The sequence below is a fragment of the Egretta garzetta genome, unplaced genomic scaffold, assembly GCF_000687185.1.
Source record: "Egretta garzetta isolate BGI_Z169 unplaced genomic scaffold, ASM68718v1 scaffold706, whole genome shotgun sequence".
NCBI lineage: Eukaryota > Metazoa > Chordata > Aves > Pelecaniformes > Ardeidae > Egretta > Egretta garzetta.
Window position 1 is genome coordinate 654,290 of NW_009260015.1, and position 16,762 is coordinate 671,051.

At 40.9% G+C, this 16,762-nt stretch overlaps 1 protein-coding gene across 1 annotated transcript in view; it reads left to right on the forward strand.

Annotated features, from left to right (window-relative positions):
- Window positions 1-16,762, forward strand: part of TGFBR3 (transforming growth factor beta receptor 3) — a 111,179-nt gene that overhangs the window by 79,823 nt on the left and 14,594 nt on the right. Inside the window, exons 5-11 of the mRNA XM_009640620.2 lie at window positions 2,277-2,445; window positions 4,565-4,712; window positions 9,482-9,671; window positions 10,917-11,242; window positions 12,117-12,266; window positions 14,039-14,170; window positions 14,417-14,584. Coding sequence (XP_009638915.2) covers window positions 2,277-2,445; window positions 4,565-4,712; window positions 9,482-9,671; window positions 10,917-11,242; window positions 12,117-12,266; window positions 14,039-14,170; window positions 14,417-14,584 — 1,283 coding nt within the window. The remainder of the gene's footprint in view (window positions 1-2,276; window positions 2,446-4,564; window positions 4,713-9,481; window positions 9,672-10,916; window positions 11,243-12,116; window positions 12,267-14,038; window positions 14,171-14,416; window positions 14,585-16,762) is intronic.

Genomic DNA, 16,762 nt, shown 5'->3' on the forward strand with positions numbered 1-16,762 from the left:
CTGTCTTGGAGGGTGTGACACCTGATGAACGGCGCTCGTTTTCACAAAAACCTCCTCATGATTTCGAGCTGGGATACTCAACTTTTATCCAATTTAGCCAACAACCTGCCGATGACGCCTAATGGGTGCAGAATAGAGCAGACGGAGTCTGGCCTCGTCTGCAAAATGGAGGTGAGCAAGGGCCCCACGACGGCTGGGCCTGCTGGCCAGGGACCCTCCGCTGAGGGTGTGACAGGCGAACCGCCTGCCTGGTTCCATAGTGGGAGCCTGTGGAGATTAGAGAAGCGCGGGGTCCATAAATTGACTGTTCGCTGGCGGGTTTAGTAAGGTTTTTAATTGATTGCAGGCACCTGCAGTCCCTTTCCAAAGTAAGTAGACAGCCCTGAAACTAAAGAAGAAAAGAAGCAAAGAAAGATGAAATGGATCCCCTTTTCTTTTCTGTTCCAGCCCAGATCTTGGTAACTGGCACTGACGAGAGTAAATACATTTTGGTGAAGGAAGGAAATAAATGTGTACGTCACGTAGCCAGTGACAGAGTTAAAATTTGCTGCCGAGGAACAGCGTGCTATCGAGTGGAGGCCCAGGCTGGGGAGCCTCCGTGCTGGTGGCAGCCAGAGCAGCAATTCCTGAGAGCTCCAGAGACGTTTCATGGAAGTGCCAGGAGCAGGAACCAAGTTCTTTGCAATGGCAAACGATAGCATGTGTGGTAATTATCCACAAACTACTCAGAGGCCGTTATTTTATGGCTTTAACTGTGTTGCATGGCAGCTGAGAAGCAAATACCTAGTATCTCCGTCCGTGTGTGTATGTGTATATATATAAATTCAAGCTCAGCGCAGACCATTTGGGATCATTTTCCATTCTCTGCTGTTGTGGGAGGAGCTGGAAGAACTGCAGCTGCATTCAAGGCTAATCTGGCAGGGCACATACCAGATGTTAGAGGAGTGCTTTGCTTGGGCAGCATGAATAGTTGCAGCCTCACACAGCTCTCATGGATTCTGTAGGGAAGACAGCAAGGTTCATATTCAAAGACTACTTTGTGTAAGATCAGGCGAAGAAACACCCCTAATTATTTCCGCAGTGGCCAGGGTCACAGGAGTCTCTGGTCTCCCTGTGAAGTTGTGTACCACACACAAATGTGCTTCAGGGATGACATTTCAGCTCTTCTTTAGGGAGCAAATGCTAACAGTGGTCTCAGCTCAGCTTTTGAGAGTTCCTCCACAGTTTTGCATGCATAATGCATTATATTTGATTTTTTCTCTTTTTCCTATCTTGCTACTGATCTCAATAGGAGAGCCCTCTTCGTAAAGCAGTGGTCAACGAGCCAGCCATTTGGAATTATATTCCTACAGGACTTTGTGTCTTTGAACATGATACTTAGTCCTTCTGCATATTATGACAGTTTATGTGTAAAGCTATCTCAGAAATACAAAGTATTCCTATTTTTCAGTGGAAGTACTGCTCTTAGGGTACAGCACCGTAGGCTGTGCATGAGAACTTCATATCAAGTGACTGGTTTTTGTTTTGCATTGTATGCTAGTTAATCCTCGTGATCAGCTAGGCAGTTAAAAGTGAGAGAGGTTTAATATCTAGTCTAGAATTTCTTAAATTCAGTTCTAGATATTACGGTCAGACTTCCTTAATACCAACAACCGGTTTCATCCTTTTCTTGCAATATTCAATTTTCCACGCACAAGAGAACTGCAGTATTTCTAGACAACGCTGACTCTGACTACAGAATATATAGGAAAATATATTGAGTAGGGAAATGGAAAATACTTTCTGTGATCTTTTAAATATGGTAAGTTTATAATAACAAGAATAGAACATTTTCTGAAGGGAGAAGGAAGAAGGAATTGATCACAAGTTTTCTGTGAGTTAATTTCAAAAGGAAGAAATCTTCCATTAAATGTGCAAGGAACAAATTAAATGTATTTTATTCATTTTGAAAAATGCTTGTGTATTTTGCCTAAGTGTTGTTTTCAGATTTGTCTTTGTAGGGGTTTTCTTTCATGAAAAATTTAAATTCATAAATAGAAACTGTTCAGTTTAGAAGTATGTATTTTACATCAGAGATGTGCTGTGTTATTGCAAGTGATCTCCCTTTCGATGTTATGTTGACTTGTTAAAGTGCTTATGATAGATAAACCTTTTAGCCTAAAGACCCATGTCATAAAATACAGTGCCACACTGACGTAGATGCCGTACATACATGCGTGTAAGATGATATCTATGTATAAAGGTGCATATGCTTGCTTTTTTTTTTTCCCCTCCAGATCAAGTTTTTCCTCCCTCGTGCAACATAGAAAAGAATTTTCTCTCTTTAAATTACCTCGCGGGGTACCTGCAACCAAAACCAGCAGAAGGATGCCTTATGTCTAACTTACTCCAAGAAAGAGAAGTTCATATCATTGAACTAATCACTCCAAATTCCAATCCATACAGGTAAAGTATCCTGCCCCCCTTCTTGCTCTATCAATAAAATTTTTCCAAGAATGAGGTGAGTAAGGGAATATGAATAAGGGCAGCATCTGACAGACAGGGTTTAAGATGGGACCGCTGTATGAGGAGGTGAGAGAGAGGTTAAAAATAATCTTGTCCTGTCACAGGTAGGGAGGAATGGCAGCCAAGCCTAGGGCAGTGGCTCCCAAACAGCGATCCAGAGGTCGCAAGTGATCTGCGGTCCATGGTAATCATTCCGCAGTCGGTCTGCAGAATCATAACAGTATTTTCTGTCAAGTTTCCAGTTGAGTTTAAACGATAAGTTTGATAATTGCAAGAAATGTTAAGAGTTGACAGTGGTCCACTGACCAGAAAAGTTTGTAAGTAGCAGCTAGGGAACACTACTTAACTCTCGTGTTATGAGGATTATATAAATTGTCAAAGGTCCTGTAAACTTGGCAGGCAAGACATTTAAAACGTTCATCCTTTGCTGGTCTCTCCAAAGTCTTAATGGGAGCATGAGTGGCGTTTGCTTCAGATAGTCATACCTGGAAAAGCTCTTCCAAAGTGCTGGGTATGGTTGCTAGAACAGAAATTTGCTACGAAGCTTAGATGGTTTTCCCTTTTGCAAGAAGAAATTTCATCAGAGATAAGGTAGAATTAAAATCCTGTCTGCGTACTGCAGACACTGGATATGCAGTGTTGTCCAATTGCGCTCCTCAGGTAATTACATTTGGGCACATGCCATCCCTAATGAGGAAAGCCCACAGGGGGATAGAGGTGGGCAGAGGGATCTTTGCAACAAGGGTGGTTATCTTATTGCAAGATGGTGAACCTAGAGCCTGAGAATATTCTTGCCTAGCAACCTTGGGAGAGTAAGAAAGTGCTGAGATGCAGTGGAAGTGGAGTAGGTACGGCAAATGATCTGCCTCTGCGTGGCGTGAGTTGCAGCCCCATCCTGAACAGAGTTCTTGAGCATCAGCATCATTGTAAGTGCCTTGCAGCGTTAATGCAACGACAGCCCTGTCTCCAAGCCCTCTGGGGTTTGGCTTTGGCCGAAAGTACGATAGGAATTTGTTTTTCAGATGATAACACTGCAAAATGTGTAAACGTTTTGTTACTAGAAGTAAAAAAAAAAAAAGTAATACGTTAACATTCCTCTTGCTTTGTTCTTAGTTTTATATATTATCCACATCTATGTTTACAAAGTTTATATCCACAAAGAAACACTCAGAAGCTGAGCTGGGCATGTGTAAAACTGCAGGAGGTGAAACAAGGGCCCCCAGATACACCACGTCCCAGTGCAGAAATTAGTTGCAACCTGTTACTTGGGGATGAGCACATTCTTGTGATTTATGGCCCCATAAGATGATCAGGAAGTACAGGTTTTTCTGTTGAATTAATACTTTGCACAACAAGATGTTATTGATGGGTACAGACCCATTTGCTCTACTTATTTTACTGAGGTCTTGAAAATCTGGATAGTGTTCATCTATTTTCCAGCAAGCAGTAGGCTGGACATCTGTTTTCTTTTCTTTTTAGAGTAAGTATATATCCAGAAGTATTGGAAACTGAATACAAGGGCTTAATTCCTCAACACACACAAGATCCTAAGCGAAGTAATTTCCACAATTTAACTGCCTAGGCAGAGACACTCCCCAGTATAGTATTTGTGCATTTTTTTGGTATTAACCTGCTTGATTTGCCCTTTTGCTTTTTTTTAAGGTATTATTTTGAGCTTTAATAGTTATAGCCAGAGGAAACTGAAACAGCTATATTTAGTCACGGTTGCAGTGAAATAAGAAAACAATATTTACTTTATAAAGCAAACTGCTAGTCACATAACTAACCTGCTCTAAATAGCTGAAATGAGGAGCACGCTTCTTGTAAACAAGAGGCAAAAATATTATTTGTCTAAAAAGTATTTGTTTCTATTGTTATGCAAAATCATTTAAGCTTATGTGAAATAACAATCTGTTTTGCACATGTTGTGTTGCCTGGGATAATCTCCAGCATTTTAATCAGCTGGCCAGACAGTGGAAACATGATGGATTGGAAGAAGGTTGATAGCTGAAAATTTCTGGCGTTCTGGTCTAACTTTCTTGCTATTTTCCACATACAGCGCTTTCCAGGTGGATATAATCGTTGACATTAAACCATCTCAACCCAGTGCCAAGCTTGTCAGAGACGTCGTACTTATCCTCAAGTGTAAAAAGTCTGTCAATTGGGTTATCAAGTCGCACGATGTCCAGGGAAAGCTGGAAGTGATTGTAAGTTAAGGCACCTTTATTTTTTGAGAGGTATCGTACTGCAATGGTATAGAACCCGTTTAAATGTGATGTAGTGCTAGACTATGTTGATTTCTGGATGCTGCTCTTTTTTTTAATTATGACTGTATTTCAAAGAGTAAATACAGAAACTATATTTTTTTTTTCTCCTTTATTGTTAATATGTGGGCTATTAAACTGGCCAGCACATCACAGAAGCCAGGTGGTTAGTGCAAGGATGTAGGGTCTGTGTCTTTTCGACTTCTGTTGAAGTACCCTAAACACAGAGTTGGACATTCATCCCCCCTTTTTGCTGTTACTTCGGCGAGCAGATCTGCAGGTTCATCTCAGTGGCTGGAAAGACGCCTGTGAGTGCAGAATGGATAATCCTAGACACACGGCACACACCCACGCGCCTTTAGAAGTGGAAACTTTTTGACTCCTTCGGCGTGTGGTCGTAGTAGTCTCTAGCCCTCTTCCCTGCCAGTACTTCTGTCCCCAGCAAGGGTTTGGTCAAATTGACCTCACCTCTCCTCAGACCGCAAATGAGAAGGTTTTAAGAAATTAAAACCAGGATCTGTAAAGCTAAATTTCCGAATCTATACTTACACATAATTGGAGATTCCGATTCAGGATGACTTTTGGTACAGGCTTTGTGGCTCAGCACCATTTCTGCTGAGAAAATGTGTTTTCCCTTGCTCTGAAATAAATAAATAAATGAAATTGGACTGATCTTGCAGCCTATAAATGTGTGGCCTATTTCTGTCTTAAGTGATCAGTTAGGAGTGCATTCTGCAGTTGAGCTGAATGTTTGCTCTGGACCACCCGGTGGCCTCCTGATTAACAGTTTTGCAGTAACTCAGATACATTTTCAAACTCCAGCTGTCTGTATTTATAAGGATTTTGCTTTCTACTTTTAATGTGCGCATGGGCAATTTTTAGGGGCTCCAAAGGCTGCTTGATCTAAATCTTCTAAGGGGACAGATTGGTAGGCAGGACTTGACGCTAGATTTTGGGAGTGAGGGATTTAAAAGGAAATAAATATTGGTGTTGCTCAGAAAATTGAATGGAAAAATTATCCAGGGTGGATGATGAAATTCCCTTTTGATCCCTGACACACCTGTATCTTATGGACAGGAAAGGATGTTCTGGTCATTCTGTAGGTAGGTCCTAAATCATCAGCCCTTAAAGAGAGAGGTCAAGGTTGGTTGCCCAGGATTACCACACTTGTAAACAGAAGGGCAAAAACCAGTGCTTGACTTGAAAGTTTCTTCCTGGGTTATTCCATAGAATTCACTGCTGTATGTTTAGGCCTGTATGGGTCTACTTTTACAGGACAGAGAATTGTGCATTGGTTCACTTCATGCTTGGAGATAGCCGAAGTACCATATCCAATATCCACGAAGCTACCTCTTTATGGATGATGCACTTTCAGGGAGAGGAATTCTAGAGGATTTTAAAATGTCTAAAGTGCTGCACTTAAGTATAGAAAAGCAAGGCTGCTATTCTTTTTAAACTTCCTTTTTATTAATTATTGAAAGTATAAGTAAAAAGTATAAGTGAAAATTCTTTCTGTAATGAGTGGCAGAAGGTAACATTTTATTTAGATAAACAAAAAGAGAAAGTAACACTATATATGGAAATGTCAGTATACAAAAGACTTTGTATATTTATGTTAGGATTTGTGAGTAACTGTTTGCTATGCTGCTTTATTTACATAGATGCTTCGTTTTTCTGAATGTGCGTGTGTTCTCCTTTATTTAGAGTGGGGTGTGGGAAGGAACCAAACACCCCCGTGTCATTAAAAAGCCTGTATATCCAGTATTTAGGGTCTGTTCGTATCTCTATGAAGCTGAAGGCCTTTCCAAGCCCAAATTTAGACAATGCATAAAAACATTACTAAACAATTAGGTAATGTTTCACAATGTTCTTTCTATTAGTTGAATCAGATCCATGCGCTTCAATTTTCCTAACTTCTTGCCCTCGGTACGAATCAGAATTGTCTTGAGGGGATTGGCAAAGCGAGAGGGAAAGGTTAGGGCTAAGCTGCCTCAAACCCAGGACTGTGAGTTATTAAGGTCTAAGTTCGTAGACCAAAAATGAAGAAGACTTTTTAGGTCATCTAGCTCGTCTCCCAGCTTGCTGTGTTTCTTGAAACTCTGAAAGAGGATGGACACAAAACCCAAGTAAAACGGGAATAGTTTAGGTGAAGCGGTTGCACATGACCCCTCCCGGGCTGTGTTTAGCTCCTGTTCGGGGTCTGTCCTTGCACCAGCCCCCGTGCAGCGCTTGTGTGTTTCTGTGCTCCGGGGCTCCCTGCCATTCGCACGGCTTCCTCTGGATTCGGTGTCCTTTCTCAAAGCTGTAGGTTGCTCAGTGAACAAAGAAGTGAAATTGCAGAAAGATCTGATAAATTCTGTTAGCTTCCCTTTATCTCAAAGAAAACGAGAGTGATGAGGGGCAAAGAGTGAGAGAGGGGAAATGCGTAGAAGGAACCTACGAAGGCTTCAAAAGCTCGGAGGGACTGTTCTTTGCATGAGAACAACTGCCCAGCAGTTTCTGAAATGGTCGGTCTCTATTCCGAGTCGGTTAGTAGGTGACCCGGTTGATTGCCCGTTCCTGCAAGCTGTTGTGCCGGGTTTTTTTTTGCTGAGGCAATGTAGGACTGAACATTTACAGGCTCAGCGTGGAGCAGAGAGGTATAAACAAGCCCTGGAAATGGTCAGGTGCCAGCTAGGACAGTAAAATTGTGTGATAATATTTGTTCAGCTGTCTCTTCGTGACAAAAAAGAAAAGGAAAGCAGAGAGGGAGGTCCGGCAAAGTTGGGGTAGCGTAATAATTCCAACCAGCCAAAGCTGTGTGGTTACATGAAAACGTGTGGTAAATCACAGCCAAATTTGTATCTCTTGAAGAAGAAAAGATTATTTGATCCAAAACAGTAATAAGGCACTAAAATTAGGATACCTATTGCTTCCTTTTTGTTTCTTACCTTCAGCGGCCTTTGCTAGTCCTTGATAACTGTGCTGGTAACAGTGTTCTCAAACCAGACACTCTGCAACTAAAATTCCCTTTTAACTTGAGTTGTGAAGCTGTGGGTGTGTAAAGGATGCAGAACTGGATCGTTAGGAAGAAATGAGGGAGGGAGCTTAAGGTAAACTGTGCCATTCCATCAGGACTCTCTGAGCTTTATTCACTTCTTGGCGCAAAAGCTCCGTTCCTGTGGCGCTGGGTAGCAGGCCCATGTGGCCACTGTCCAGAAGTGATCTGGGCAAAAAAGAGACCAGTGCAGTCAATCTTCGAATCATAGAATCATTTGGTTGGAAAAGACCTTTAAGATCATTTAATCCAACCATCTTTTGGCGTGCTAGAGTGAAAGAGAATTAAGATTTGTTCACATTGAGGGAAGCCAATGGGGATTTAAAAAAAAAAAAAAAAAAAAATCACCCTGTATGTTGGAGAAGGTAATTGGGCATGGAAATGAAAGCGTGTGTTGTAGAGCGTTCAATGCTATCGTCTGCCTATGGAAAGTGCAATTCAATCGCATTGCAGGAATCGTTGAAAAGTGGATTCTTGCTGTGAGCACGTTCAGCTTGTTCTGTAGTTAATGTGATTGTCATAGTGATAATAGTCATGTTGTGACCATAAAAATAAATACATATATATTTAGCTTTGTGTGAATATATGTTTAAGCTGCCAAGCACTTAAAAGCAAGGTAAAGTGAATATTTTCTAATTGCCCCTCTAACAGCTAGAGATGCTTGTTATATTCCTTTGACTTGCCCATTTGGACAAGAAAATTTGAAATTTTGCAAAACATTTACAGTGCAGTGAAAGCTAATTGGCTGCATGACTCATCTGTATTCCATGGCTAACTTTGACGAGCCGTTATTTGTAATTATTTAATAATAAAACTAAGAGGTCAGCAAGCATATTTGAGCTTGCTGTAACGGTTGGACTTGATGATCTTAAAGGTCTTTTCCAACCTAAACGATTCTATGATTCTATGATGTATTTGTGTAAAACTTACATTGTTAATTAAATTTTAAATCTTCTTTATGTGCAGAAAGTACATGTTGCCTTTTAAGTAGTTCGGCCTTGCATAAACGTGCGTGCTCTCACTTACCCGCTCTATTAAGCATTTAATTCAGTCCTGTTTAACATTCTCAACATTTTGCAGGGGGCACGCAGCATCGCTAGTACGAAGCTCATTCAGAGAGGCACAGGCTGTCCTCGGCGCCAGCTGACTTTAAAGCGTTAGCTGGTACCAGCTCTGCTTCACGAGCGTGCAAGGTTTTGCCTTTTTCAGTAATGCTCCGCTCAACAAAGGTTTTCCCATATGTAGCTTAAGCAATGCTCTAATCAAAGAAATGAAGGGGACAGTTGAAAAATCAGTTGTCATCTTGAGTCCACCTCACATTAGAGGTAATTTCAACTCGATTTTGAAGAAAATACAGCATTACACAAGTGGCAGTAAATACATCTTTGTCTCGTTTTGGGATTAACAGTTTCTGCCTCCCTTGATTTATTGTACTCCAGGCAGAGGCTGGGAGGAAGGGGGGGGCTTTTCTCCACGCATGCAGCAGTTCTGTGCCTAAGGTGGCAGAGTTTGGTTTATTTCCCAGGTGTTCTCAGTTTGCTGTTGTTTAACAGAGTAAAACAGAGTGAAAAAACATGTTCAGTCAGTGTCGCTATTCCATTTGTAAGTGTCCTTAAATGTTAAATCATGAACCAAGTTTTAAAGGGTAAATTGTGAACCAAGTTTTTCTTTGCAGACATCAAATAGTATTGGGTTTGGAAAGGAAATGGAACGATCCATGGCTATGACTAAATTGGTAATACCCGATATTCCCTCATCGCATGAGAGTTTGATCAAGTGGGCTTATGAGCATAACTATAGTCCAGTTACTTCCTACACAAAAGCCCCTGTTGCTAACAGATTTCATCTGCAACTTGAAGATACAGGTAAGCTTGAAGGTGGACTTTTAGCTTATAGAAAAAATATATTTTATTTCCAGGAATATGATGACTTGAAAGGTGCTTTCTCACTTTTGAAGCTTTGTTGTTGGGGGCTGCGCTACTCTCGCTGCTCGTCATCAAGAATGCTGATAGTGTTCTATGAATGCTGGGTTAAAAAAAAAAAAAAAGCCAATGGCTTTTTGATTAGAAAAGTCCAGGCAAGTTGTGTTATTTCCTGATACGTTGGTGGAATTAAATGGTTAGAGTTTATCCGACAGCTGTTACAGCTGACCATGCTCAGTGTTCACTGGAAGGGACTTCAGCAACTTGGATATCTTGTTAGTTAATAAATCCAGCTTTGATTTTTTAAATTTTTTTTAAAAGTAAGAGCATGGTGTTTCCTTGAGACAATTAAATGAACATCTAAATTGTTTAGAGACAAAACTGGCTTACCAGAAAAGTCTGAGTGAAAGGAATAAACACAACTATTTAAAGAAAATTTAGTTATTTGGCTGAAGTCATTGCTGATGTAAAGATGTCTGGGTCCATTGAAGCTAGTGGAGCTGCATCCACTTTTTCACTAATTCTACATTTCAACCACGAAAAATGTTGTTTAGCTGTTTTGATGAAGATTATGTTCACATGAATTTTATCAGTTACACTCTCATGGGTTACAGGCAATTACCTGCTTGGGCCAGATGTTGAGATTAGCATCCCGAGCAGTTGCGGGTATAAGCCAGGAGATAGTGTTCTCAATTACTCAGTATAAAGTTAACTCTCGTTTGACTTCACTCTGGTTATGTAAGTAGTTCCACAACAGTGGAGTGACTGAACGTGTGATGGGGGAGGTAATGGAAGAATTTCACCCAATGATTTGGACTTAGGCTATTTCAGCAGCACTAAAATAGCATATTTGCTGAATGTGATGGTTCTTTTACTTCTGTGGTTGTCTTTTGCATATAACAGACCCGCTCCTCAAAGCTTTTTTTCAACTCTTAGTGAGGCAGGTATCTAGCAGGAACTAAATACAGCAGGATTAGATGCCTCAGTAACAACTAAACCCTTAGTGGAGGGGTTGTAGCTAGTTACCTGAAAAGTACAAAGTTGCTGCTTTGGATGGCCTTCAAGAGCTTCCTTTCTGCGTAGTATTTTTTTTTTTTGTTTGAAAATGGTTAGTTCTGAATACTTCTAGGAAAAATATTGAATAACCTGATGGTTTTTTGTCTTTTTTTTTTTTTTTTTTTTTTTTAGAAGAGATGAATGATGAAGAAGACCATTCCCTTCCTCCAGAGCTGACAGAATTGCTGGGCCCTAACCCGCTGCCTGCTCCAAAGAATCCTGCATTAAGTGATGGCCTGACTTTTCCTTTTCACATTAACAGAGGAAGACATGACACAGTGGGAGAAGGAATCTTACCGTCCAGGGGTTCAGTGGATACGTTAATAAATCATGACTTTGAGCATTCCCTCTCAAAACATAAAGAACCGGAAGAGGTTCAGGGCAGTGCTGATGTAGACCTGTCAATAAAGTGTGATGACAAAGTCATGACCGTAGCTGTAGAAAAAGACTCTCTGCAGGTTGGTGTGATCTCTTATTCTCAAATTTGGGCAGGCTTTTTTTGGGAAGACCATTTTATTTCATAGAATCATAACATTGTTTAGGTTGGAAAAGACCTTTAAGATTGAGTCCAAGTCTACCACTAAACCATGTCCCTAAGCACCACAGCTACACAGCTTTTAAATGCCTCTGGGGATGGTGACTTGACCACTTCCCTGGGCAGCCCATTCCAATGCTTGACAACCCTTTCGGTGAAGAAATTTTTGCTATTTGTATTTTGATTGAAAAAACAAACATTCTAAGATATACAGCCATCACCACCCAACCTCCCAAAAAATAGTTTGGTGAGGAAACTATACTGGAGATATTCTTTGCTATAGCTCAAGGTCACATTTCTTCTTCCCAGCAATCTGGTAGTTTGTAGAGGGATTTCTGATTAAAGCTTTGCAGAGTTGGTTCTGTAAAAAAATTACTGTACTCGACCATCAGTCTGAGTTTTTAATCTCCACAGTACAAAGAAGCTGCTTTTGATAGCTGTGTGAGACCTGAATAGATCTGTCTTTACCATCTACCAGCTGACAGGTTGCTTGTGTCCATTTGCATTGTGGAAAAGAGCCTGATACAAGACAGCATTTTTAGCTCATTTCAGACCAAACAGAGTCAGCATTATTAATCAGCAGATTAATAATGAACCTGTTGTTTTCTTTGTTCCATGCTACATTTATTCCCTGTCTGTCATGTATAACAGCGTTTTGAGAGTGACCTTCCCTGGATGTCAGTACAATGAACTTCACTTCCTCCTATCAGCGGTCACGAACAGTATTCTGAGCTGCACTTTAAGCAAGAGCCTAACACAATTGTGTTTCAGCCACTTACAAAGCGCCTTTGTTTCAGGCTAGCGGCTACACAAGGACAGAACTCTCGCTGCTGGATCACTCTTGCAAAGCCAGGATGAACAGTACCCATTTCATTTTGGAGTCTTCGCTGAACAAATGCGGGACTCGGACAGCATATATCTTGAACAAGATTGTTTATTTTAACTCTGTGAGTATTTTACAAAGAGGAGCCGCCTTCTGCGCTGCACATTGTAGTGGTACAAGGAAGCCATTGTAGTTAGCTTTAGCAAAAAGGAGGCATCCTGATCTTTTCCTGTCTAGCTCAAACCTAGTTGTAGCTACACTCCCGGTATTCAAGGAGGTATGAAGGCTGCGCATTCAGTGTGCTCCTGTGGTCAGATCGTATCCCAAAGGAAAAGGGAGGAGTTGGAGTTAAATACTTTTACAAAACTGCCTGGCTGCAGTTCGGGGACTGTCTGTATCAGTCTCAGAGAAGTTGCACCAGCTCCCTATGCAGCTTTGATGTACCCGTACATAACCAGTGCTACGTAGCTGTAAGGAGGAATAGGAGTGAAGTTTTGTGATTGCACAAAGCAATACCATTTAATTCATACGCAGAATTATTTTAAGTGAAACTGCTTCCAAAATTGTGTGTGAAAAAGGCTTTCAAAATATGAGGAAAAGACATCATCTGTGCATGCTTCTCTCTTACAATTTCGGTCCATGTTTGCTATCAGGTGATGTACGTGATGAAGGGACTCTGAGTACTTGTATAGGAGTGATGATGCTAAGGAGCCCACTTAGGTTCTAAGTGACTGCTTCCAGACTGGTTCAGCTGATGAGCTTGAGTGCAGCGCAGCTAATCTGGGTTGCAAAGTAATGACACGTTTCTCTTGCTGAGCTTTCAAGTACATCAAAGTAACCTTGGCAAATGATGGAAAGCCTGTGGTCCAACCCAAACACAGCTAAGGCAATCTGATCTGACCTTGCCTGGTTAAAACCGTGCTATACTGGCAAGTCTGTAGCACCTAACTTTAGAAACGGTCCCAAACCAAGACTGTGGACAGAAACATCTCCAAACTACAGAATAGCACACGTCTGGAGCTAAATACTGTCGTTGTCCCTATATTCTGTTATGGCCCAAACTAAAATGGATATTTGCCTCTTCTCCTTGCTCTGTCACGTCTTTTAATAGTCTTGGCTACTTACTTAGACTCTGAATCATATATGGTGTCTTTCAGAACTTGGGAGCATTTCTCCTAAAAAATAAACACCATGCAGTGGTGTCTCAAAGAGCATATATGTCACTTCTTAGCAGTTGGTCTATGTCCAAAAAACCAAAGATGAAGTCCTGAAGGGGAGGGGAGTAGCTGAGGAGCTGCAGGGCATACAGAAGCAGAGTGGAGAACATTGGAAAACAAAACTGGGAACTTTCCGTTGAAGAAATGGAGAAGTGTGCAAAGGAGGGAAAAAAAGAGTGGGGGAAATTCAGTAGAAATTCAAAGAACAAAGAAGGGAGAATGAAGAAAGGGACATTATGTTTTGGGGTGTATATCTCTGAAAAAAATATGCAAATGACAGAAGAGAAAATCCTTTAATGACCCTAACACTTTCAGTGATTTTTCCATGAGTGCAGTAGGGAAAACTGTAAGTTGCAAAAAATCACTTTAGAAAGCCATTTCTTTTTTTGATGTTGGTTATAGAAATACCAGAAATAGAATGGAAATGCTGGGGTGCTCATTCAGACAATCTTTGCTGGCTCTGAATTCTGGAAACAAACTGAAGGGCGTTCTCTAAATATAACCTACGTATCTTCCATGCTCAGCACGAGGCTGTTTAAGACGTGCTTTCACCATCTGCTTAGCTGGTGCACTTCTTTTGGCCTTTGCATTGTTCTTAGGAGAGAAGAAAATAAGAACCATGAAGAGAGAGTGCTCAGTTATCACCTAATTTTATGCGTTTGCAATACCTTTTGTGCAGATTGTCATTCAGCTGTCATCACCAGCTGAAAGCAGCGGCTTCGATGATGACGACATGGAATCGGGTGATAATGGATTTCCAGGGGATGCTGACGAGGGAGATGTTGCTTTCTCAAGCCGGCCTGCAATAGCGGTGTGTTACTCTTGGGTTTGCACCTGACAATAGAGAAATGTCTACTGCAATAGGCACTTCACATAAATTACATTAATTGTTTAGTATTTAATTTGTCTTCTAACGCGTTTCTTCTCACCTGTAGTTCTTGTGACCCTGTTGAAGATTTGCATTGAGTAGATGTGGGTGGGCCTGTACTGTACGCTCCAGATTTGTCCTTATTCAGCTGCCACTCAGGATGTATTTGTGTTGTTTCTTTCATTTCAGTTTAATTGCACGCTGCACCAGCCAGAGGATGACAGAGGCATGTCCTGGCCTCCTGAACCACACATCACCAATGTGACCTTCAGCATGGAGCTGTATGAAACAGATCTGTTCCTTGCTCCCTCCCAAGGACTCTTCCCTGTTGCTGAGAATGGGCCAATATATGTAGAGGTAAGGCTTTCAAACTAACGGAAACATTTTGCAAGGCCATGCATCTGAGCCAATCTGTTCTTGTCAATTGAAAGGTCTCGTTGTGCAGTTGCTTTACACAGCCAAGTAGGTATTCTGGTGGCTGCAGAGAACAGAAACTGGGGGAAAAGAAGCAGGGACAATGTTTTGGGTCAAAACCAAAGGATTTTTCCAAAATGGATAAATTTAACTACAAGATAAATTGGTCATTCTTGCCAAATCTGCTTTTCTATGCAGAACTTAAAGGTGGTCTCTGAGCTCTTGCTCTGAACTGGCATTTCCCGATGAAGACTTCAGGGTTCATTTTGTTGGGTAATACGGCTGAACCTCATCTGAATGTTGTAGACATGCAAAAAGTGGTTCCAGAGTCTGCCTTCCGTATGCTAGTGTTCTCAGGTTACAAAGTTAATACAGATTCTGATCTCTCTCCAATCCACTTACAAGCACCAGTTACAATCCTTTTGAATGCTATCACACAAGAGATCCAACAGTGTTAGATAAATAAGAACAGCAAAGTCAACAGCCAGGTACCCTCGGTTTCAGGTGCGTTTTGGACCCAGTAATATTTCTATATGTCACTAGGTTGCTTATGAAATCTGGGGAATTTCAAACCAATGTGGTCAGTATTTCTAAAGATAGTCATGTTAACAGAATTTTCCATTTTTCAAATAACAGTAGGCATACAGCACCAGCAATGAAGTAGTACCACCAGTTTATATAGGAGTAAGTCAAGGAGTGGTGAGCTGTAGGATTACAAGACCAGGAAAATGAGTATATTGCCTGAAGCCGTGCTGTGCCATGTTTCTCTTGCCTAAGTTAGTTCCTCTTTGTGAGCCCATTTGACATCGGTGCAGGATTCTTCACTGTTTCAGTGTGCTGTGTCTCTTCCTCATTCTCTGCCCAGTGAAAAGTACTTAAGGCAGTGGAAGCAAAAAGAAAGTATGTCACACTCAGTTAAGAATATGTTTATAGAAGATGCGTTATTTTCATTTGGATAAAAACAGACGCTTCCTCTGGTGATCTGGGATGAATCCCCCCTGGCTCTGAGTTCTCTGGATTTGTCTGGTTCTGGAGCTGTTTATTCAGGCAGATGTTCCGATTTCTTCGTCACCTGTCCTGGCAGAAACCTTTTTTTTTTCCTGTTTCTCCTTCTTGCACGGTGGAAAATCTGTGTCAGTTTTGAACTTGACCCCATTTTTAGCTGACACAATTTTTTTTTCCATTTTTGTTTCTGTTTTGCTTTTGTTATTAACAAATGTATTTTGGTTTTTTGATCGATAAATTGCTTAGGTGATGGTATGTAAGAACTCTCTCCCTTTTCTTTCTCTGCTAAAAATATTTTCTTTTTATTTAAAACTTTTGGCATTTTTTTCTTTGTTCTCTACTGTCATTTTTGTGTCATATTTTGGTCTCACCTTCCTCCTGTAGTTCTCTTCTTTCCTTGAGATATCATTCATCCTTTTATTTACCTGATGGCGTTTCATGATACTATAGTATGCCTGTCCTCCGTGCCATAATCTCTTTTTTAACTACCTTACACCATCAGCTTGTTTACCTGTCAGTATCTGTGGCTTGACTTTCATTCATCAGTCTTTATTTCTGTTCTTTTTAGAAGATGTTTTTTCTTGCTTAGACGCTTCAGCACATCCCTTCATCTCTAATTTGTTTGCTGCTCGCATAGGGGAGAGAAAAAAAAAAAAAAGAGAAATGCCTTTATTCACTGCACAACTCACAGCATCCCAAAATTTCTGTATAGACCACAACAAAATTTGGCAGGCTCTTCCGTAAATATACATGCAGCACATATGGATTAAGTACACATTTAAGGCACGTTTCTTCCAGGAAGAAAATTATTTTTTGTGGAACTGTTTTCATCAGGCAGTGTTAATGGTTAGGCACAACATTTCTGTTGTTTATTAAGAGCAACATGCTTCATCTCTTACAAATTCCACTTAAATTTTTTTCCTAATTATTCTGTAGCATTTGTTATCTGCATTCCAGTCCAGCTGAACAACGTCAGTGCCCTGGAAGTTTGCAGTCTTAATTATTTTTCATAAAGGGATATGAATTTCAGACTTACAATAAACTAAAAGGATCATTTCACAAGAAATTATGGCTTTTTAGGAGGCTTCCCTGCCCCCCCCCCCCCCCAACCCGCGG